This window comes from Antedon mediterranea, chromosome 11 (assembly GCF_964355755.1).
Source record: "Antedon mediterranea chromosome 11, ecAntMedi1.1, whole genome shotgun sequence".
Lineage (NCBI taxonomy): Eukaryota > Metazoa > Echinodermata > Crinoidea > Comatulida > Antedonidae > Antedon > Antedon mediterranea.
In genome coordinates, this window is record NC_092680.1 from 20,970,863 (window position 1) to 20,994,920 (window position 24,058).

Sequence of the window (24,058 nt, forward strand, 5' to 3'; positions counted from 1 at the left end):
AAAAAAACTAAACTAGTTATTTTGCTGCAGTATCTCCGTCTAAGAGTAATAAGGTTTATCTGGTTAAATATCGACCTGGCGATACGGTGTTTGTTTGAGATGATGTCTTCTGTGTCGCAGAACATTGCCATTGAATGGAATTAATTTCAAGGGATTTTAGCCGTTTTTTGTTTGTTTGTTTTTTTATCCTTGTAGCATATAATACCGGACTTCTCCAAATTTGGTGATGATTCGAATTAATCTAAAATTCTTGATCATACATACACTTCTACCACAATTACCGATCGGAACTACTGGTTTTTTTCTGACGTCAAGTTGAGTTATACATCTTTATATAGGCCTGTGTTTTTTTTAAACGCAATATTGCTTTATTAATAATATATCTTTTATTATTAATAGTAACAAAAGAGGGAAGAAATTTATATTAAGGAGTATGTGGTGGTGGGAACCACTTTTAGGTTACGAATGCGTTGCCGTAATTGAGGCGTGATACTGTTTTATATTTGCTGTGATGTTTGGCTTATACTGCTGGCAACGTTATTATTATTAAAAATGGGTTTTTTTTTATATGGCTATGCAAAAAAAATAGATCGATAATTTAAATTTAAAAATACAGTTTACAGTATAAATTGATACAGATTTTGTAAACATAATTATTGAACAAAAAACTCTCATCTATGTCTGGACCAAATGTAGGCCTATTTTTTAATCGTCATGTTCTTTTGATACATATGCATCTTCTTAATAATTATTAATGTGGTTATGTAAATATTAGATACAAGATATTAAATAGTCATAGACCTATTATAGTCACACAATAGTGAAAATGATATTATATATTATAATATTGTCTCTAAAATCATAAATGAATCAAATTCTGTGTAACCAACATTTGGGCTATGCGTGTGTGACCACAAATAAAATGATCTCTAACTCCATCTTCTTTTATTATGATTATTATAATAATATTTAATATGTCTACGCATTTTTAAATTATAATTCATGTCTACTTCGTGCACTTAACTAATATACAGTAATAAAGCTAGCTAGCTTATAATATGTAATAAACTTCTAATTAACATAATGGTCCTTTTTTTCGATGGCCCATAATGCACTGTATTGATCTTTCGTATATTCATAATTCATGTCATTTATTAATTTGACCAAAAACCGTCAATAAAAACAGGTTAGGAAAAACAAAAGCGACCTAGGCCACGTATGACTCAATGAGTCACTAAAATATTAGAATAATATAATTGTTGTAAAAATATATTTATATGATATTATGTAATCCCACAGTTAAATTATCAAGTTAAGCCGTAGATTATTAAAAATAAACTTTTAAAATATCTCGAAAAATATAAATTAGTTCATTTGTCGTAGTTTAATAATTTATAATGAGGCCCTTAACAATAGATAACTAAATATATTATTATTTCTATAAGTTGCTATACGTTTCGAAGGGCACTATTTTATTTCGCGTAATAAATCCAAAAAGGAACAAGTTACAAAATCATGCTATTCCTTTAAAATGGCAAGAAGGACGTTTTTGTAGTCTCCACTGCAATCGCCTTTTACAAACTTTTCAACTGTGTTGTTGTATTTCTGGATAAATTTCTTCTTTATTTGGTCAAGATCAATCTGAAAGAGTAAAACGTTTGATAGTGTTCATTTACGTTTTTTCCTGACGATAAATGCAACATAACGTAATCAAAAGATTTTTAATCCTTCCAATCTTCGAGCAACATGAACATGTGCTTCTATCGTATTTGGTTTTATATCATTGGACATCTGGGCCAAGGCATTGTTGAGTCGCTAAACAATTTGTGTTTTCTTCCAACACATTTTATAAACTTAATGTTTGAAACAGTGATGTGTAAAAGTAATTGTTAAAACTTGGGAACTTAAGATTCAATTAATTCTATTATTTCAAATATCCTTAGCACAATACAGAGGCCAGAATTGTATAAAGGTATAGGTAAAAAAATCCCACAAAATTAGATATTTGACGAGCAAAGCCGGCAGAATTAAACAAATAGATGAAATTTAAATATTGCACGTATTTGTTTTAAAATGTACAAATGTCAAGTTGCTCAAAGTTTCACCTACCTCGGATCTTGTTACGATAATGCGGATGAGTCGGTCGTCATCGGTACCAAGTCCCTTCATCGATTTGTACAAACCTTCGACGTAGTAATCGATTACGTCATTGCTAAATTTAGCTATGAATAACAAATTATTGGTTACTATTTTAAATTTCGATTTTCAATTGTTAAGCACTAATTTAGAAACTAATTATATTATATTTGAGGAAATTTATTTGATCGTAGGTTATAGATTGAAATTCATTTTTCAAAAGTAACATTTTTGTAGATATGACTCTCGAACTTTTGCTAATAATCATTTATTTTGTCCTCACCAATTGTCAAGTATCCGTCGCAAAGATCTCCAGATGTTTCACTTTTGATGACATCATTAATGTTTTTCTTGTGCGCCTGAAACAATTGAAAATACATTTTTTTACTACTTTTGTATCCTTTTTTCTTCAGGACCAACAATACAAAAATAAGAAATAAACTTCAAAAGCAGCTAACACAATTAGAAACTATTTAAACTGTTTCAGACTAATTAAAATTAAAATCCTAATAAGGTCAACAGCAGATTGTAACATACTTTTTCGTAGCCTGCAAAGACAGCTTTGAGGTGGGCGTGGCTTCGGGTTGCTAGGATACGGTTAAATTCAGATTCGTCCGTGCCCCACTGGTCCTCACCAGCCTAGTAATTAATTAGTAAAATCTTTTATTAAATTATTTATTAACACAGCATAATATTTATCAATATTTCATTTTTTTTATTATGGTTTACATAACACATTGAAATAAATAGATTGAAAAATAAAATAAATTAAAGCAAATACAAAATTCAAAGTTTACATTCTCTCTTTGGCAGAGCAAAATATCAGTTAAAATCAAAATGAAAAATGTCCAAATTACTATGCATAGGCCTACCTCAAACAAAGTTTTTACGTCTTGAACGACTTTATGCTCGTCAACAACATCACTTTCATCTCTCTTAGCCTGTTTAACAAAAGAATAAAAAACATAGTTGATTAAACTTAAACAAGTTATTGTTATATTGTTGTAACAATATATATTATACGTATATGTTATCAGTTAACCAAAACCAATAAGAGTTATATTCTATTACCAGTATGTTAGAAATAATTGATTATTATAAAGAAATATTATTCTTATTTATAATTTTGAAAAAAAAATGTTACTTCACATGTTTGTACATAGATAACAAAAAAGCAAGATTGTTACTTCAAATTACTTTTATTGTTAGCATAAATAAAATCAGACTTTAAAAAAAAGAATAAAAATATACCGTGCACATTGAGACCAATAGACGTTTGAAGTGACCGCTTGTATCGTCCATTATGTCCTTCTCTAGTTCTCTATCGTAAACTAAAGCAAAAGAAAAAAGAAAGAAAATATAAAAATGTAAAAAAAGAAAGAAACAGTGTAAATGTTCAATACAAGTTTAATTGATTTAGTTTACACCATCTGATTCTGTATCTGTCGCTAGATACTGTCTAACCGACTACTGCAAGTCAGTTAGATACATACATATCTAGGTGTATTACATATACTGTTATACAATTCATGTTGTCTCTGTCAGTAGGTTCTTGTGACAGCTGTATAGAATCAGCTGTGGAAGTGGCTAGTGGTACATAACTTGTTGTATTTTGATCTATATTTAGATCCTTGTTGTATATTAGTTAATTATATGAATTATTTAAGAAGATCCTAAATACATGTTCGTCTTACATTAAGAAAGGATGGATGTAATTTTTAAAAATGAAACAAGAGCCAATCAAAGACGTACCTTTTTTGTACATTCCTTTTATAGCTGTAATTTCCTATAAATAGATTAAGAGATTATTACCAATAAGATGCGCATAGAGTATGTATATTAAGTATTTGGAGTAAAGCTCTGTCTACACTATCAAACTAGTTTGTGATGTACCCAAATATGGTAGTGATATCTCCAAATATGATAGATATCATCATCATGTCCATATATGGGAACATCACATTTTTTGTCACATAAAGTTTGATAGTGGAGCTTTCGAGTTCTCCTTGTTGACACCCCATTACATTAATCATAATAACATCTTTATTAATAAAGGGTTAAGATCGTATAATTTAATGAATCATGTTAACCAACCCATGTTATTTTATTGCAAACACTGAACAGGTCAAAACGCGATGTCATAGTACTTGTGTAATTGTATTGCATCCGCCATAGTATTGTTCGATTATGATAAATACAGTACTGGTAAATAGTAATACTTACTGCATTGCTTCTTGTACACATAATCTCAATCAGTACTCTCTCGTCTGTGCCAGCTCCCTAGTAAGTAAACAGTAAATTAATTTATTTTACTGAACTACAATAGGATTGCAATAATGCATTGTTTAACTAAGTTATAGTGTTTTGATGTTCAAATATGCACGTTAAAAATGGTGCCGACTTTGTTCATATTGTGTCGGCCTACTTGTACGCACTGTGCATGTCACACCAGCCATGCAGCGTTATTACATCCACAACTTTGAATAATAATGTCGGAAAACAAAGGATACGCTTTTGAGACATGCGCATAAAGATCTGTCTACACTATAAAACTTTATGGTATGAAAATGTGATGTGCCCATATATGGACATGATGATGTCATATCACTACCATATTTGGGCATACTACCACCATATTTAGGCACATCACACTTTTTTTGTCAAACTAGTTTGGACAGAGCTTCATGTTTGTGACGGTCGTATTAATCACAAGCATATTAATTAAAAACAACAGTTTTACCGATATAGCCTTGTTGAGACTATGCACATCGTACTCGATCGGTGTCTGCATTAGTGCCAATATTGTTTCTTCGTAGTTCCCACTCAGATCATCTTTAAGATCTTGTATCAAATCCTAATCACAATCCAGTGAGGTAATGATTAGTTTGTATTATTATTATCGATAAATATACATAGCACCAACTGGCGTATGTTGAACAATAGAAAAATACGAACATAAAAAGAAACGACAGTTGTTGCCGGTACCAAGGCACAGCACTGGGTACAGAACAAAGACTAAACTGACATCGCCAAGTAAATGAAACTTATTGGGCGTGTGGGTATATAGAAAATAGGCTAATTCGCCTTTAAAGTGAAACAGTTTAATTTGGTTTCAGTGTATAACCAATAACACATACTAATAACAACTAACAACATTTGAATAATGAATTGAATAATCCCAAAAACATTTAAAAAAAATAAAAGCGTTAGGATAATCAGTGCTTATATCTACTCCGTTTCAGTATAATGATACTGCCCGTTCTAACTATGAACAAGATTCGCCTTCACGTCGATTTCGAATGTCACCAATGTTTTTTTTTGTCTTTGTCTATGAAATGTGTTACTTTTAAGAAGCATCTGCCGAATATAACTCACTTTTCCGTATGCTGTTTTGTACTGTTCCCGGATCTCTTGTCGTTGGGCATTGGTTCGGTTAGCAAGTATTGCTGATATCTGATCTTCATCGGTACCTATGTTTTAAACGTGGATCATTATTGCTCATTTTCTTACATGAAATACATTTGTTCTCTTATATTGTGATTTTTGCCAATAGTTTGCATGCGCCTTTATTTAAAGTTGGAGAATTTATGAGGCTTACTGAAAAGAATTGGGTAACGCTATTAGAGTAAACCATTCTCAATTGAAAATCCAGATTAGACTATGTATTACTGTGGTAGTATTAGTAGCGTTTTTATATTTATTTAATTTAATTTGTCTCGTCATGTTGTGTTTTTGTGAGGGTCCCTAGTGATCAGCTTCGGCTGAATGAACCACCATCGTAAAAATATTGTTGAAATAGATAAATGAAAAATTTAATAATTATTGCTAACGAATAAGTCTAATGTCATGTCTTTTTCGATCTAGCGTCGTCTGATGGACCTCTCAATTTCTTTCTATCATGTCTATTTCTTCAACAGCAATCCATATTCTAAATCTTGTCTTCCAAAATGATCGCTTGCCCTAGGTTAGTCTCCAGGCCACCAGCTCAGACACTACTCTTCTCTCGGAATTTAAGATCAATGTTAATTTGCTGTACTTACCTAGACCTTTCATGGCATTCTTGAGAGCTTTTGCATCATCTTCCTTGTTGAACTTTGTGAGTGCTGATCGTATAGTACCCATTGCGCCCTACAAAATAGCAGAGTTATTACAATCTGATGTGTTTGATCTGAATTAGCACGAGAAATAGTCACCACTGAATAAACTACCAGCACAAATTGCGTGTAATTAACTACTATTTTTACATGTTTATATAGTTGATTGCAAAATGCATATGAATTGTTGACGTGGTCATTGGAGCCACAGCTTACGAGTAGCATTGTGCACTGTGCGCACGTAAATCAACTTAAGTCATTTATGCACTCATGCGTGTATAAATTAGTAATAATTAGTAACAAACACTAATTCAGTTACGTCATTATCTCGAAACTTTAAATTGATGGTTTACATAACAATAAATGAATGTCGGTACCTGGCAATATTAGTATTTCATTCATGTATTTATATATTCTTGTCTATATATATATATATACAAGTCACGTGACATGTCGTGTATTTAAATAGATAAATTAAATCGTGTTTTTAAGTAAGGACCCTACATGGAACCTCCCGATTTTTTTCGAAGTTATGCATTTTTGGCAAATATTTTGGAAACTCACAAATCGCCCACAACAAACAATCCGATAGTAAGCCCTGAAGTCGTCCACTAAACATACATCACCCATTAAGTAAACCTCAGTGGTCACAACCAAAAACCAAGCGCAGATCTCTCCCACGTAATCTTGAACATCACCAACAAGCAAACTCACATCGACAAGACAATCTCCAATCGCTAAACCAAATTCGCATTGTAGTGCGCAGCTTGGATTTAACAAATAAGGCAACATTTTGTCTTATTTATCTTGGTATTACCATATTGTTGTTAGATTACGAACTAGTACCGGTAACTTACAATCTAATTTCAAGCTAAAAAATGAATTAAATAATTCCAATTCAGTTTGATGAATTCAATATCATCCGTTATGGGTGAAGTTTATTGCGCGTACGCAGCCATGTCATCAATTTTCTAACGCGCGTTTTTCTTTTGCGTGTTAGGCCTATACTAACACATAACTGTTACGGATATATATTTTTTGAAAATACCTACCTTGCTCATTGTGATAGAAAGAAAAAAACGTTATTCGATCTGACGACTGTAATAGTTCATCTGATGATCTGGGAAATTCCTCCTTTTATAAGCGCTGTATCTTATTGGTCACATGTTGCCTATTGTGTTTTTGTCCAAGGACATCAAGGTTTGTTAAAATACAATATAACAGTTAAAACGTACCTAGGACGACAACGTCACGTGTCGTCAAACTAATCACTAAGCGATATTCTTCATTTATCAATATTCATTTTAAATTGTTTTGTTAAATGTAAAATACTTACAAACATACTATACGTTTTTTTTAGGCTGGTTACATTCCTTAAACTAGGTTCTTGGTTTTGGACGATGCGCAATGACGTATGCGCAACGCAAGTTTGACTAATCACAAGCGACAGTCCCAGTGATTGGTCAAATTATTTGCGTGGCACTTACGTCATTGCGTTGCGTCCTAGTGGGAACCAGTGCTTATGTAGTTTATTTTGATTTGATTGATAAAATATTGAATGTATCTAATATAAATTACAAGATTCTGCTTTCACAAAATTTATAATTATATATATATATATATTTATAGGCGTTTATAGGTCTTTAGCAAATAAAGTCTAACAGTGCTTAGAAAAATATTAAGAATCAAGGGTGGTTTTGAAAACAGATTTTTTTTCAACGTTAAAAATGCCAGCTATAAGGTTTAGTGTATTCCATTAGAAGTTTGTTTTTGTGTTTCAGTTGAGGAAAGGAGAGAACTACTAGACTGGTAGTAGGCCTACAAGGATATCATCATTCACTGATACGATGCCCTTCAATGAAATCACTACACAACCTTGCCATTGTATAAATGTATATAAAACAAAACGAATTCAATATTTCTATAGTGTGTTTTGATTGTCTTTGTATTAAATGCCAAAAGAGGTTAAAATATAACAGGTAGGTCAGGTGACATACCATGGCCCAGAGAGGTTACAATATAACAGGTAGGTCAGGTAACATACCATGGCCCAGAGAGAAGAAGTTGCATATAATTAATACATTATCTTTCTGCACTGTAACCAAGGCTACCTATTGTTAATGAAAATTAAACAAACAACCGTTAAACATGCAGGTACAGATAACAAATGACTTTCAAACAAGAGCAACCAAATATAATACGAAGTTAGTTGTTAAACCAAACAATCCGATTTAGCATTATCTATGGACGACCCTGGAATGAAATCCATTCCATGATTATGACTGAATTTCGATTGCATTCATTTCAACACACCAAAGTATATCGAACATTGGAAATCAATCAATAAGATTGTTGTTATCTGTCAATTTACAACAAAAACTACATACAAAAGGTGTTAATTTAGTTATACCAGGGAAGAGTGAATTTCAATCTTTCCTGGTTTTCAATCTTTGACAATCTTATACACAAAACCCTCCACCTTAATATATAGCATTCACTTTTATTAGTTTCAACTAAGTTACGATCACTCTATATGGGTTTACTTTGACCATTTTTAAAATGACATAATGGTAATTTGCAGATCCTCTGCTCGTGTGACGTGTTTAAATTAAACATAACCCATCTACTTGATAAATATCTATCGATATATATCGGTAATTTATCTATTATCGAACGTGCAACAGATTACAACGGGTCACATCTCCTCCATATTTGCAAGCGGTACCAATAGTTGTGCGCATGCTCCGTGATAGTGCGCTTCAATATCCTCTGCCAGGTTTCTGTTGTATATCTCCCGATATTTGAGCACAATCTGGCAAAGATTGACCTAAGAAGATAAACAAAATTTATTTATATGTTACTCTTTTAATTTAAAGAAATACAACTATTTTTTAAAAATACAAAATAAATGATTAAAACATTTATTTTTTTTAAGCGATTGCATAATAGTCAACATTTATCAATGAATTGATAAGAAAGTAGCCTACAAGTGTATAAATAACACTATTTTCACGTGATCTGTCTCACATTTGAGTTACAACTAAATAGGCCTTATGTTACAATGTGTATTCATGTTTATCGGATGTTGTAACTATAAAACTACATTTTTCTGGCATCAAAGAATGGTGATATTAATGTCATTTTTAGAAAATGTATGTCCAGTCGCAATGTCATATTTTCTCCATGGTTATTGTTAGTCAACACGCTCGTGGTGAACTCGTGTCATCAGACAACATGACGTCACTTTACTGGTATCTCGCAGCCAGCATATCATATAAATTATTCACAGCTATTCTGCAAGCTCATTAGTTATTCACAGAACAATATAAAACCATCTATGACCTATAAAATTAATAATCCTTTTGAAAATGCATATGATTCATAAGCATACAACTGTTGATTTGAATATAGTGTTATTATGCATTATGTTGATTTCAACAATCTAAAAATTGCGACATGAATAAACGAAAATTTACAAATTATTTGTTGTTGGGACTAATAAATAATGTGCAAACTTTTTTCCACTTGGATAACTATTCATTTCAAAAGCTTTGCATATTTATGATTTTTTTTTTTTTAATAAGGTCACCCTTTGAATCTTAATGTGTTCGTATAGCTCGTTTATATAATCAAACCGCGAAAAACACACTTTTTAAATAAATCGTACAAAATTATAAATGTTGAAGGTTTTTTTTGCCTATCTGGACATTGAAGTGTTTCTTCAAATAATAATAGCAGAATTTAAGCCTAATACAGGTCAAATTAGCAGTTTGACGAGTACCTATCTCTTGTATGTTAACAATAGTGAAAACTCATGAGGTAGATTTTTCTAAGCACACTTGACGTCCCAGCATTTTACGGCGATGGCTCTACGGCGATATCGTAAATTTCGCAACAATTCGTTGTCAAATGATTCTCGGAAACATGTTTATATTGATGATGGTTAATTAAAATGAAAGAAATTAACATTAAATTAAAATATACGTAGAAAAATGATTGTAATGAATTGCCAATGGTCTGTAATTTAGAAAGCTATCATCAGTTGTACCTTTGCACAGTTTACCAGGGTAGTTTCAACAGCCTCTTCGTCCAGGGTCGTATCTGTGGCTAATCCAAGAGAAAAGAAGAGTTTCACGGCACAAAACTTGGCTTCATCGGTAATATAATCAGCTAGGTGAAAATCAGAAACATGTTTTTTTTTAATGTTGACACTCCGACAAACATAATTTGATACGTAAAGCTCTGTATACACTATCAAACTAGTTTGACAAAAAAAAAGTTTGATGTGCCCAAATATAGTAGTGATATGCCCAAATTCGATAGTGATAGGACATCATTATGTCCATATATGGGCACATCACATTTTTTTGTCACATAAAGTTTGATAGTGTAGACAAAACTTTACACGATACAAATGAGATGGGTGCGTCCCAACCCGGTCCCAACATAAAGAACACTTCCCAGAATTCTCATCCCAGATTTAATGATTTATTTATTTATGAACTATATAGTTATTATTAAATACATTATTTGACTTTTTAACTAAACTTCGCCTTAATGATGTTTTATATTTGTATTAGAAATACCTACCTATGTTTAAGAAACTCGCCTGTATGTTTCCTACCATCTTTCGTTTTATGTGGTATTGTATCCACCGGCCATACGTCTATATAAAAATGTATTCTAGATTTTGTAAGTTTTGTATTTTCTTAACCTTTGTTGTCTCTTAAATGTTTGTTTTTGATAATAAATTGGGAACAAAAAACGAAAATGTATTATTTTTTGTATTATGATAAATTAATTGAAGGCGTTTTTCATTTCAACCATTTAAGTTAAGATATCAGTTATTTATTGACCACACCTATGATTTAACGGTATAATAAGCTGACCTCGATCGGCGTATAATAAGCTGACCTGGATTGGCGTATTAATCGTAAATCGTATTATTAATTGGTGGCGTTTTTTAAAATAGTAAATCTATCTCCTATGATGAGTAAATGTTTGTTTAGTCTATTTTCCACACTAAGCGAATATATTCGCGCGAATTGTTCTCTGGTTTGTTGCGCATTTTCCGATCACAAAAAAATATATTTACACATAAATACGCATGCGCACAATCTGATTTGTGTGATTTGTAGTAAAGATGTTTCGCATACTATTTCGTAAATTAAGTTGTAATCGATTTAGGCGCATACCAAACAAACGAAAAGATACAATTTTCTAGAAATTACTTTTATTGTATAATTTTATCAATGAATTTTATGTTTAGCAACTTATTTGTTAACAAGTTGACTTTTTGTTCATTGTCATTAAGTCATTAACACTTACTATTTTATATTGGTTGAACACATCGTTGAGATGTGTTTTATCATGGGCGCCCAGAAGTCGTAATAACTCGCTTACATCAGAAGAAAATACAGCCTAAATAAAATGTTAAATATAATGTGCTCTTGTTAAAATATAATAGTCTACTTAAGGACTGTATGAAAATAAAATGTTATAAACATTAGGTAACTAGTTTGCACAACTTTGTTTACACTACTGATAATATTAAACACTTTTTCATAATGTAATTATAACCATAACATAACAGTTTTACCTGTCGAAGAGTGTAGGTGTCGCTCTCTACGTTCTCAGCTTTTACCACACCATTTTCATTTCTCTGAGCCTACAGAAGAGCCACAACACAAGAAAATACGATATGATTGACAATAACCTTGTACTATTCTATCATTCTGTGAACGTTTTTGAAGGAAAATTGCACAAGTATCGGTCAAATAAGGACTTTAATACCATTCTGCGCTTCAAAGCATAACTGACTGTGGGTCACAAGAGGCAAATTAGCCTATGTAAGTATTTTGCAAAACACATCCCATCTACGAACGCACATCCCTACTACGCGAAATGAAAACCTAAATAAGTATGAAAAAGAAGTCTGCACTTACAGATGCAAGAGATCTTAAGACATTCTCTTCATCGCCACTAAATCCTTTCACCAAAGCTTGATCTAACGATTCGCTGGTATCTAAAAATAACAACGTTCTACAAAATAGTCATATTGCTCCTATACTCCTCTGTTCGAAATGTAGACGTTATTTAATTGATCAACAATAAACTCACTTTGTAGGCCCATATTAACAGTTACCTAATTCTGTTCTGATTCCTCTAATATAAAATATATAAATCTTTTTCTTCACTGTCGAGCTTCACTTCTTAGTATTCACTTAAGTACTTACCAAGTTTATATTGTTGTTGAATACGTTGAATTTCCTGTTAAAAATCAAAATAAGTCGTAAGATAGAAATAATATAAGTATAGTAATAATAATATCACCAAACCCAAACCATTATTAGTATGTCAACGCAATTTTCCCACCAATTTTAAGTTATGTTACAGGTGCCCCCTCGCGTGGGCTTGTTTCAAGAAAAACCCAGCAATAGAATACATTCAACATGATGTATAATAAAACAATTAAACAAAGAATATAAAGAAAATGATTATCATTAAAGCAATACATAAGTCAGCATTCATCTTTTTTTAAGTACCAGTTTACCTCATTGTCATTTGTGATGAGTAGTGCGCTTGCGCGATCAGAGTCTTCGAGAAGTATGGATCTTTTCAGAGACTTTGTCACGTGGTCGGTTGTTCCGCCAATCAATGACGCCCAACAATCAGTTGCTATAATTGGAAATGCTTCTGACAAATCTTGCAAAAGATTCTGAAACAAAGATTTCATTTTGAGAACAAAGTAAAGGTTCCTTCTTTTCATTTATTGTCTGTTTATAGTTTCAGTTTCAGTTTCAGAAAGCATTAACCGATTAACATAAACATTTTTTCTATTTCTTCTTCTGTATTGACATCCATCCACTGCTCCTTAGTATTTGTATGTATTTACTTTTCTATTTGTTGTTTTCTCTTTCTTTTCTTTCTGTAAGCCAACCTTTTTGCTTTCTCCTTTTTTCAGATATTAATAAAATCCTCTGCGAATCTCTTAATTTATGTGTTTCTCCGTCTAATTCGTATCTTTTCTAGATCAACTCTCTTCCCTTGTTGAAGAGAAAATCTTGAGTGACGGAGTAGGCCTACGGTCTTCTTGTCTCAATCTTTCACTCATATTATTTTCTCCCAAGAGATCATTATTGTGGTTACACCAATGTAACCTCTAATCTACGTCCCACACTCGCCTCTTCCATTATATGTTACTTACCGAGCCATAGGCCGCTTGGTAATATTTGCTTATACTCAGTCGGTCCGTGGCGCTACCCCTTGACACATGCGCAGCTACTGCCGTAACATTTGGTTCTTTTATCACAAAAAGTAAGGAAGGAGATGCGTATGGTTATTTTTAGATCAATATTTAAAATTATAATTTACTGTTTGGTTGGATGGTTTTCACGTATAATCGTAGTAGGCCTATTCAGATTTTAATTTGCCAATTTTTATTTGAAATTTAACCTGAAATCACTAGATCTACATCCTAAGTGCCGCTTTTAAATATTATTATTATTTCTGCGACACGACTCATTGACAACAGCTTACCAATGGATAATACTTCCGATCTTATAGTTTGAATGATCACATCGACATCTGACTGTGGTATTGAGCACTAAAAATAATTTACAACATAAACTATTGAATAACGACATAGACAATTAATGTAGGCCTACTGTATTCGTTCTCTTACTGTCCTATTTATTTTTTTTTACAAAAGTAGTTGAAAGAACAGAAGTGAATTAAAAGAGGCAAGAAAAGTGTATCTTCAAAAGTCACAATTACTCCAAATCATCATCATGATGAATCAACCACATTGCTGTACACTAGTCCCACAATCGAATAACAACTTATACAATACCTGGTATACTCTATATTCAGCAGTCGACACATTACAAGGCGGTAATTCACCCGTACAAGCATCGACGTCTTGTACTTCTCGTACTCGATATTCTTGGGAGTTGTCAACGCATAACGCCCATTGTGTCCAGGAGTAACTTTCGCATCTCGCATGGCATTTATAAATACATACAGATTGTATTAAAACAAAATATAAAGCGCGTGTAAGAAACATTTTTAATCCTATAGCTTTTATATGAATAACTTGTCGAACATACGTCAGTAAAAATAGGCCTATACTCTGTCGATCTGCAGCAGACGGTATAGTTGCGTCAACAAAAGTTATTGGAAGTTGATATCATGTTGGCGTAACATCTTGCTTGGCCATTCGGTTCATTACCCGCTATTCAGTCGGGTATTATTTTAATAAAGATAAAAGTATCTATTTGTAATTTAACCGTGTTCACAATTCTACAATACCTGTAACTAAATACTCCGGTCAAATATAATAATTATTTAAAAATAAATAAATATTCATATTAAATTAAAATCATCCCAATAAATAGATATACCATGTTTATTCAGTTTTCTGGGTTTTTTTTTTTATTTTTTATCTTACCATGTATGCCTAATCGAATTCAACAAATGTACACAAAATTCAATCATTTCTGAAATGTTTTTAAATTATTATTAATAGTACGGTGTAGTTGTGTTTTATATTGGCCTATAGGCCTATAGGCCTATGACGTATTTCCGTTAACAAACAAATTAGAATTTGAGTATGAGGCTTTGATTTTGGTTTATTTCAGTGATTTTATTTATCAATGAGTATCCTGTTAAAAAATGATCATATAAGCAGGAGGAGATCTTTCTTTTATTTCATATTATTATTACCGACAATACCACAAAGTCCCATTACACCTGGTACGTAAATTTGAAGAAATTACACTAAAACCGCAAATACACAAAACAACAAAAAGAGATTTGCTTATGTGTCTGTCTCCCTCTTACGATTGGATGGCAATAATACATTACGTCATTCAATTCTCCAAAACAAAAACATCCTCCCCCGCAAAAAAAAAAAAGTTCGTTGAATTGGTGGCATTCTATTGAATAATTGCACACATGTTTATATTCCATTAAATCTGTAGCTGACAACACATTATTGGTAAGTAATTTACATGATATAAATGTCAAGTCCGTACTTTTAGGCCAATTACCTAGGAACCGAGACTCTCATATAACTTAAATAATTGGGCCTGGTACCACCGCACACAGAGCGTTGGTACCTCCTGGTACATACGTAGAAGTACTACTAGGCCTACACTACTTACTACAGTATGCTAGAGGAGAGATGTAGCCTACTGTACCTAGTTAATTTTAAATAAAGATTTGATGAAATGTAATTAAATTAAATAGACCTAGGCCCTAGCGCCTAGCCCCGGCGCCCTAGCCCCTAGGTCTAAGTACCTAGATAAAAAATAGTTTTATGTTTTTTCTTATGAATTATGATTTAATGAAGATTAGTTTATAGAATGCTGAATAATTAAATTTATTAAAACAATATTGAGGAGGAGCACAGTCAAAAAGTTATTTGTTTTTAAAGAGAAATATGGTATGATAATTAATAGTTAGAAAATAAGGAAGGAAATCTACTTTTATTTTATATTAGGTAACCTCTCAATGACTATTATTATAATTTATAAAGCATTTTATTTATTAATATAAAGAATTAGTAGGATGTATCTCTTTCTGAAATTTTGGTTTCATAATGTGGTTCTGAATTTTGTTTTATTATCGTTGGACTGAAATAAAGAAATAAAATGGGGAAAAAAATAAAATGATTGATACAGTATTTTATACAATACTGTAAATAAATAAAGTTAAATAAGTCTTTTTGTCTACATACAGTGGAAACAAGCCATTTCTGGACACCATGTTAAACAATTATAAGGGTTGTATGAGAAAAAAATGTTCTGTGAAATGTTCCATGTTCCATGTAGGTTATGCCTACACCACTATGATTTAAAATCATAAAGCTCTGTCTACACTTGAAACTTTATGTGACAAACAAATGTGATGTGCCCATATGGACATGGTGATGTCATTTCACTACCATATTTTGCCATATCACTACCAAAGTTTGGCACATCCCTAGTTTGATAGTGTAGACTGCAGAGATTTACTTGAAACAAGAAACCAATCATCTTTTATTATGAGAATAGCAACAAAGCAAAGTGGTATTTGAATATCATACAAAAATTAATAACTGAACTTGACCTTTTCAAAATAACCTTGATCAAATGGCTGGTAATGCAGCAATAACAAATCTGAAAGACACAATTTGATACCTATTTTTAGGTTTATTCATGACAGGTTTACTCTGGCCCTGCAAGTTTACTACAGTAAAAAAAGAAAATTAAAAAGAAACATAAATACATAAATTGTGTAAACTTTTTTTTCTGCAGATAAAAAATGACAGACTTATTAGTTCCTGATACTCCAGCAGGTCAGATGTCGAATAGATGGCAAGACGAGGAGATGGTAGAGCCGTCTTGTTGCGGTCCTGTTCGTCCAAAGATTAACACTACTCCTATTAAACTACACAGCATTGTGTACATCGTCTGTGGAGTTTTGTCAATTGGATTGGGCATTGTAGCTTGTGTGCTTGATTGTACGTTCAAAGGATTGTCAATCCCAGCTGGTGTTCTGGTAAGGAAAAATGAATTTCCATAGTTTATTTAACTAAACATCATGTACACCAGCCAGCATGCCATACTGGGCGAGACTACCATGTGTAGGTAATAGTTAATATTGCTGATTTGTTAACAGCTCAAATGGTCACATAAGAAATTTTCTAACCATGAGGTATACAATTGTCATTTTATACTGCCAAGTACTAACTAACATACTGTAATGTGAACATTAACAGAAACAAATCTGTGAAGAAAAGTATATGTTTGATTTTAAGGTGTAAGTTATACTGTAATGCCAATTGAATTAAATTCAATTGAAGAACATTGGCTTAGATTCATTCAAATAATGTAACAACACACCATGTATGCAAAATAATGCATATACAAGCTACAATGTAATGCTTTCTTTTTTCTTTATAGCTTATTAGTACTGGTGTTGTTGGACTGATTGTTAGAAAACATGGAGTGCTGGTACAGTACAATGATCATTATTTGCATTTGTTAAAAAGAATAGTATTGTCCATTCTCAGTCAAGTTTGGATTTATTTTTAGGGAGTTAAAGGGAGTAGAGACTTGGGTGAATAGAGAAATAAAACAATACTTGGGTAGGAGGAAGACCTTAAAATAGGCTTTAGGGTGGATGAAACTCTCATCACCAACCACCCCCAACAGAATTACTCTATAATCTTTACTTGATTGTAGAAGTATATGCTTATGTCTTTACCAAGTGTGCGCCCCCTACCCCAACAATTTTATAGCCATGTCTTTTTAAAATAATATAATGAGTATTTTTTTATTTCTGCAACCCAACTGATAGATTTTATAATATGAAATGTTGAGCCCCTAATCTAGAATGCTGGATCTGCCCTTGTTTACTATCATACAGTAGTAGATTATGAATAAATAATGCTTTGGCTCTAAAAGTTTGATTTTATTGTGAATCAAAATAATAATATGAAATTTGTTAAATTACAGGCAATTGTCTATGGATGGTTAAACCTGTTTTGCTTTGGTTATGGTCTTACCCTTCTTGTTTTTATGATGATTGCTCTTCCTTTAAGAGAGGGTAACTGGGAGGAGTTTTGTTCAAGTTATGATTGCAAGTATTGGTATACTGATGATGGCTGTTGTTACGATGAAAAACTCAGCTTAAAGGTATTGGTTAATAATTATAATGCCAAGCATCTAATAGTAGCCTGTCAGAAATCACCTTCACTAGTGAGATAAGCGTGTGTGAATAAAATTCCCAAAGTAGGTTAAGAATATATTAGACAGATATTGATTAATTATTAACTCCAGGTAGGGTAATATAAAAACAGGGATTTAATGAGAAAATTTACATTTTTGTTTTCTGTTTGAATCCAATACAGTAGTTGACAGTTTTTTCTGTAATACATTAATAATCATGACAATACTGCTATGATATAGAGAGTAAGCTGTATTATGTTTAATAGTGTTCAGGGCAGACCACTGTACATCTGCTTTTGGTTCTTCCAAACATTTGTAGCATTATTCTTACCAGATAGGTATAGTCCTGACAGATAGTATTGTCAGTACCATTTGCTCGATTCTCTCATTAATGAGATATTGTACAAGAGACACAAATCATTGTATTTACTGTACAACAATATGCATGACCTACAGTACAACTATCCATCTTCGCTAACATAGCTCTAAAATGTTTTTTTTTTCTTAGTGGGGGAATGTTTTGATTGATCTTGGAATCCTGGTTGTTGGTGTTATCGTCATGGTTACATCATTAGCAGCTGGTACTCTTAGTTTACGTGACCTGAATTGGGTCAAACTCTGCTGTTTGAAAAAGAATAGTTTGGTAAATTCCTCTTACTTATTTCAAATTCAAATATTTTCAAAAACTGCACAGTAAAATTAGACACATCTAAATATTTACATTAATCATAACAAGAATAGAAATAAACAAAATAAATTGGCTTGTATCACAATTATCAAGTGTTCTAATAAAAAACTTCTAATTAGAAACACAAAAAAATTTAAAAAATCTCTCACACACTTTTTTTAATCGGAAACTCTTCCAAAATCGGAAACTCTTCCAAAATCGGAAACTCTTCCAAAATCAGAAACTTTCTTAAAATCATAAATTTTCCTAAAATAAAAAAATATTCTAAATCAAAAAACTTCTTTCTTATTTTTGTTTGTGTTTATACTGTAGCAAGCAGGACAAGTTGTTGTTCCATCCCAGTCTTCTGGTAAGAGTACACAATTCAAATATTAAGCAGAATGTTGCATATCTCAATTGTATTGATTTTCTCATCTTTACCATTTAAAATTAATTGATATCTAGTATATCACTGGGCAGTTTAGAATTTCTTTTATGTCATATATTTGTAACAATATAACAATTAATATTATTATCATTAAGATTAACATAAGAACAATGAAATATTAATTATTAAATTATATCATGTGCTATGTATAGAGACAGAATTAGAACCTAGTGGTCAATCATCATCATCATCATCATCTTTCATGAAGCAATGTTGGACACCATGTGATAGTAATGGTCATCGTAATGCCACTATCATCTTAAGTATCATCCACATCATTATTGGGGTCATCAGTGTTGGACTTGGAATAGGAGCATTAATTGTTGAATGTAGATATGCTCATATTGGAATGCCAATCTGGACAGGAATACTGGTAGGAACATTAGTATGATATTATAACATCAATTACCTTAGCTTATGTCAAAGAGCATTTCATCTTAAAAACCCACATATTTTATATTTTTACTGCCAGTGTCAGTAGAGTCCCGTTCACTACTGGACATTTAAGACATTTGATCTTCATAGATCTTCATAGATCTTCATAGATCTTCAAAGATCTTCATAGACTACAAATTTGAAATAATTAAGAGTAAATTACAAATTGCATTCAATTTGTTATCTTTTTTTTATGTTAAGGAAACCTAAACACTTATTGAATATTTACTTTGAATATTTACTTACAGATATTTATGGTGACTGGTTTTTGTGGATTTCTGAGTACCACAGAGAAAGGGGCATATGTAAGTCACTTAGATATTAAAACTAAACATTTTGACATGCTGTTCTGTCTAAAATCAAAGTTCTTTGTTGGATATTCACTCTGTATGTGTTTATTTTTCACTTGTGTATCTTGTATCCAGTATCCTATGTTTAAATCTCTGTCTACTCTATCAAACTTTGTGACAACAAAATTTGATGTGCCCATATATAGACACGATGATGTCATATCACTACCATATTTGGGCACGTACATCACATTTTTTGTCAAACTAGTTTGATAGTGTAGACTAAACAACATAAAACATCATCTTCTTTCAGATTCCTTGTTTCTTAGCCTTCTCTGTTTTAGCATTCATTATGTCTATTAACATGTTTACCTGGGCAGCTGTTAATATTCCTGCAGAACCAGATTGCGCTCCAAAATGTTTTAAATGGTGTACTGATGATACTCAAAACTCATATAACTCGTATAGGTATAGTACACCTGATCCTAGAAGATACTGCTGTGATCTTGGTGAAACTTGCATTGCCAATACAGAAGCGGTAAGGCTATTTAGTTGTAGATGTTAATTTTGAATTACTTTGTTTGAAAATATTTTAATTAAAATGTTTACTTTCCACAATAAAAGAGTTGGACAAGACCTCCTTCATCTGGGTGATGTTGTGGATATGAATTAAAATTCCAGGGTGGTTGTTAATATTTAAAAAATAAACCTACTACCATATAAGGACACATTATTTGAACCTAACACTATATAAGGACGCATTATTTTAACCCACAACAAATCCACTCCCAAAGACTTGTAATAAGACTTGTTTATGTAGAGCATCTTGTATATGTTTGTCTTAAGATAAGATAAGATAAGATAACTTTTATTGATCCTCAAAAAGGAAATTCATTGCTCGTCATAATAACAAGAAAACACAATAAAAACAAATATAGCATAAAACCATTCATATAAAAACATCAAAAATACAAGATAAAATTATCTTCTTGACTTTCTATTGTACTGGATGATACCTGTCTTGTGAACAGGATTGCCACTAAAGAAGGATAGTGAATGAATTTCTGGTTATCCTTGGAAATTTGCCTAAATATAGAAAGAGAAAGAGATAAGTACACATTATTTTATTGTATTAACTGATAAACTTCATTTTTTTTTTGCAGGTAGTTATAGACTGTTTAATTGTTGGATTTGGTATTTTGGAGATGTTCGTTTGCATGGCAACGTTTGGTCTGTCTTTTTCACAACTTAGTTGTTACATGTGTTGCCATAATGGGTGTTGCTCTAATTGTAAATGTGTTGAAACTCAGGTAAGTTTATTTATATATATCATTCTTAAAATTGGAAGACTAATAATGAGGGATAGGAAATATGTATGGAGTTGAAACACCATCTTACTCAGTTACTTTGTAGTAGAGATTAGCTTAGTGGTTAGTGTACTTGCCTTCCATTCCGAAGGTATAGGGTTCAATCCTGACCAGGGTGTAACTCACAACTGTTTCTACTCCACCACCTAGTTTATCCATCTTGTAATTTGCGAGAAACTAAACTAAAAATTCACTTGTAAGATAAGTTTACTAAATAATAGTCAAAACAATGTGGTGTATGATTTGGTTATTGTTTTTTTTTTTTAACTATTATTTTAGACCTCACTAGTTCACATGAGGTGTTCCTGTCACAGAATTTGACCTATTACTATAACCCAGGTGTTAAGAAATTCATTGTGAGGTGCAAGTCATTCCCCTTTCGATATGGCTACATTATTTTTAAAAGTAACTGTACATTCCATATATTCCAATTCCAATGATTTTTGTAATTTTCATATGCTCGTAATAACAACAATTTTGTTTTTTCTTTTTCAGACCAATACTGCATACCAAATGGTGATGACAACCGATGGTAACCTGATGATGGTACCAGTACCAATTACACAGCACGGTATGACACCTTCCTTGGTAAACAACCAACAGATGATACCTCAACCAATGGTGATTCCTGCTAATCAGAATCAAACATCAGGGTCTCCTGTCCAGCCAAACATAGTTGGAGGACAGTTGCTGGTCCAAGGGAACCAACCAATGATGTTTCAAGGAAATACACAGCCAATGATTGTAGTTCCTGGTCAAGCTCCAGTGTTTGTTCAAGCAAATAGACAGCCAGGAATTCAGCAGCCAATGGTTCCAGGCATGAGTCAGCAGGTTCAAAACCAGATGCAACAAAAGAACCAACCAGCGCCACAAAGTCAGCTAACCAACCAGACAGCTAGCACACAGGTCCAAGCAGGGTCACTTCCACATGGAGTTGAATCGCCTGCTGTGGTCAGCGAAGATGCTAACCAAGGCATTGAGGTTATTTCAGACCCGACCGTCTAAATTCAATTAACAATGTTGCGACAAAAATTTCTCAAAATAATCATATCATATATATATATATTAGAAATGAATTACAATACAAATTAGGATTTTTATAATAATGTATACGTACGCACAGGTTATCCACGGTGTTGTAGCTGATAAAATGATCAGATCAGGGCCATTAGTTGATTGGGCACCAAACAAGATAAGATTATTAGATAAGTCAAATTTTAACAATTTGAAGTATAGAGGAAACCCAAACAGGACATACATGAGGTATTGGGGAAGAATTTAATGTTAACATTTTGTTTAGCAAATAGTGCTAATCTGATTGAGTCAAGAAACATAGGTTTTTGTATTGTATTATTTTGCTACACAATTTTAGAAATGTGTAGCAATAAGTTTGTATAGGTTTTTACTATGATACACTGGCGAAAAATATTCCCTGCGCTTGGTATGTAGTATATTTTGTGTTTATAATACAGTAATCTTAGTATTCCCTGCGCTTGGTATGTAGTATATTTTGTGTTTATAATACAGTAATCTTAGTATTCCCTGCGCTTGGTATGTAGTATATTTTGTGTTTATAATACAGTAATCTTAGTATTCCCTGCGCTTGGTATGTAGTATATTTTGTGTTTATAATACAGTAATCTTAGTATATCGCATCAAATGAATTTTAGACATAACTGAAAAACTGATTCAATTGTGTTCAAGTGAATGTATTTTCATGGAATACTCCTATTTATTTCCTGTGGAAAGAAAGATGAGAAATAATATACAGTATCATTACCATCATAGTCAACCGATATTTAGTGCACCAAACAGTAAATTTTTACAGTAAATTATCAGTTTTTTAAAAAGATGTGAAATTGAAAGAAAAGGTTTTTTTTTTTAACAAATAGCTCTAATTAAAATAAGTACATGATTGTAGTTCATCCTCTTGTCTATTCTGATCTAATAATAATGTGCAGTATCCAATATTTGTAACATTTCCATTTTGTATTTTTAAAGTTTTGGTACATTTAAAGAGTTCTATTTTTTAGTATGCTATTTTAACTTGAATTATATTATATAATGTGTAATTTTAGAGAAGGCATTTAGACCTGTTGGTGCTTGGAACAATTTAATCTGTTATATATTATACTAAACCCACATAATAATGTATACATAGCTCTATTTTCAGTATTCTTGGAAGCTTAGATTAATATAAACCTGACAGTATACATGTTTTGTAGTACTAAACAAGATTGTTTTTGATGTAAGGAACTCCAAAACATAGGGTAGTTTATTGTAGTGTAGTGTTGTATCCTCAGTTAGCTTTCCTTAAACAAATAAATATCATTAAGTGAATCCTTTGTGTCTATTGGCTAAAAGTTATTTTTAAAAAGTTTGTTATAATCTACTGTAGGCCTACCTGAACTTGAACAGAGTTTTTTTTTCAAATATGAACTTAAATTTTACAGAACATATAGTTTGTTACTCAAAGTGTTTAAGTTTCATTCTATTATATAATATTAATACTGTATACTAGAACAGATAACAGAGTACAACCCAACCATAGACACAGTGTCACGTATGGAATGCCATTAATCTATTCGCATGTGGTGATTTCATGCTCTTATACTATTACATGCTCTCTGCACACCATGCTCTTATGCTCATTCCTAATTCTCGTATACTCATTCTTAATGCTCGTATACTCATTCTTAATGCTCTTATACTCATTCTTAATGCTCTTATACTCTTTCTTAATGCTCTTATACTCATTCTTAATGCTCGTATACTCATTCTTAATGCTCTTATACTCATTCTTAATGCTTTTATACTCATTCTTAATGCTCTTATACTCATTCTTAATGCTCTTACTCATTCCTGATGCTCATTTTTAGTCATGCTCTTATACTCTTTCTTAATGCT

General features: G+C 32.0%; 2 protein-coding genes and 1 long non-coding RNA gene across 3 annotated transcripts; 1 reads left to right on the forward strand and 2 right to left on the reverse strand.

Moving 5' to 3' along the window:
• Window positions 1–676: 676 nt before the first annotated feature.
• On the reverse strand, window positions 677–7,360 carry LOC140063154 (annexin A13-like). Its single transcript, XM_072109611.1, has 12 exons — window positions 7,283–7,360; window positions 6,177–6,264; window positions 5,512–5,606; window positions 4,877–4,990; window positions 4,360–4,416; window positions 3,889–3,922; window positions 3,388–3,467; window positions 3,009–3,077; window positions 2,674–2,775; window positions 2,420–2,495; window positions 2,110–2,222; window positions 677–1,641 (listed from the first exon to the last, which is right to left on the reverse strand). Exons 1-12 carry the CDS (start codon window positions 7,289–7,291, stop codon window positions 1,519–1,521), a joined length of 960 nt encoding a protein of 319 aa, XP_071965712.1. The 5' UTR covers window positions 7,292–7,360; the 3' UTR covers window positions 677–1,518.
• Window positions 7,361–12,784: 5,424 nt separating this feature from the next.
• On the reverse strand, window positions 12,785–14,169 carry LOC140062151 (uncharacterized). The gene is made up of 4 exons (XR_011847464.1): window positions 14,083–14,169; window positions 13,770–13,836; window positions 13,438–13,532; window positions 12,785–12,948 (listed from the first exon to the last, which is right to left on the reverse strand). It is a non-coding gene; the product is annotated as an uncharacterized lncRNA (long non-coding RNA).
• A 940-nt stretch (window positions 14,170–15,109) lies between these two features.
• On the forward strand, window positions 15,110–23,032 carry LOC140062848 (uncharacterized). The gene is made up of 11 exons (XM_072109219.1): window positions 15,110–15,228; window positions 16,529–16,772; window positions 17,177–17,227; window positions 17,732–17,911; window positions 18,453–18,587; window positions 18,945–18,981; window positions 19,212–19,432; window positions 19,743–19,799; window positions 20,098–20,322; window positions 20,948–21,094; window positions 21,647–23,032. Exons 2-11 carry the CDS (start codon window positions 16,536–16,538, stop codon window positions 22,154–22,156), a joined length of 1,800 nt encoding a protein of 599 aa, XP_071965320.1. The 5' UTR covers window positions 15,110–15,228; window positions 16,529–16,535; the 3' UTR covers window positions 22,157–23,032.
• The last annotated feature ends 1,026 nt before the right edge of the window (window positions 23,033–24,058 follow it).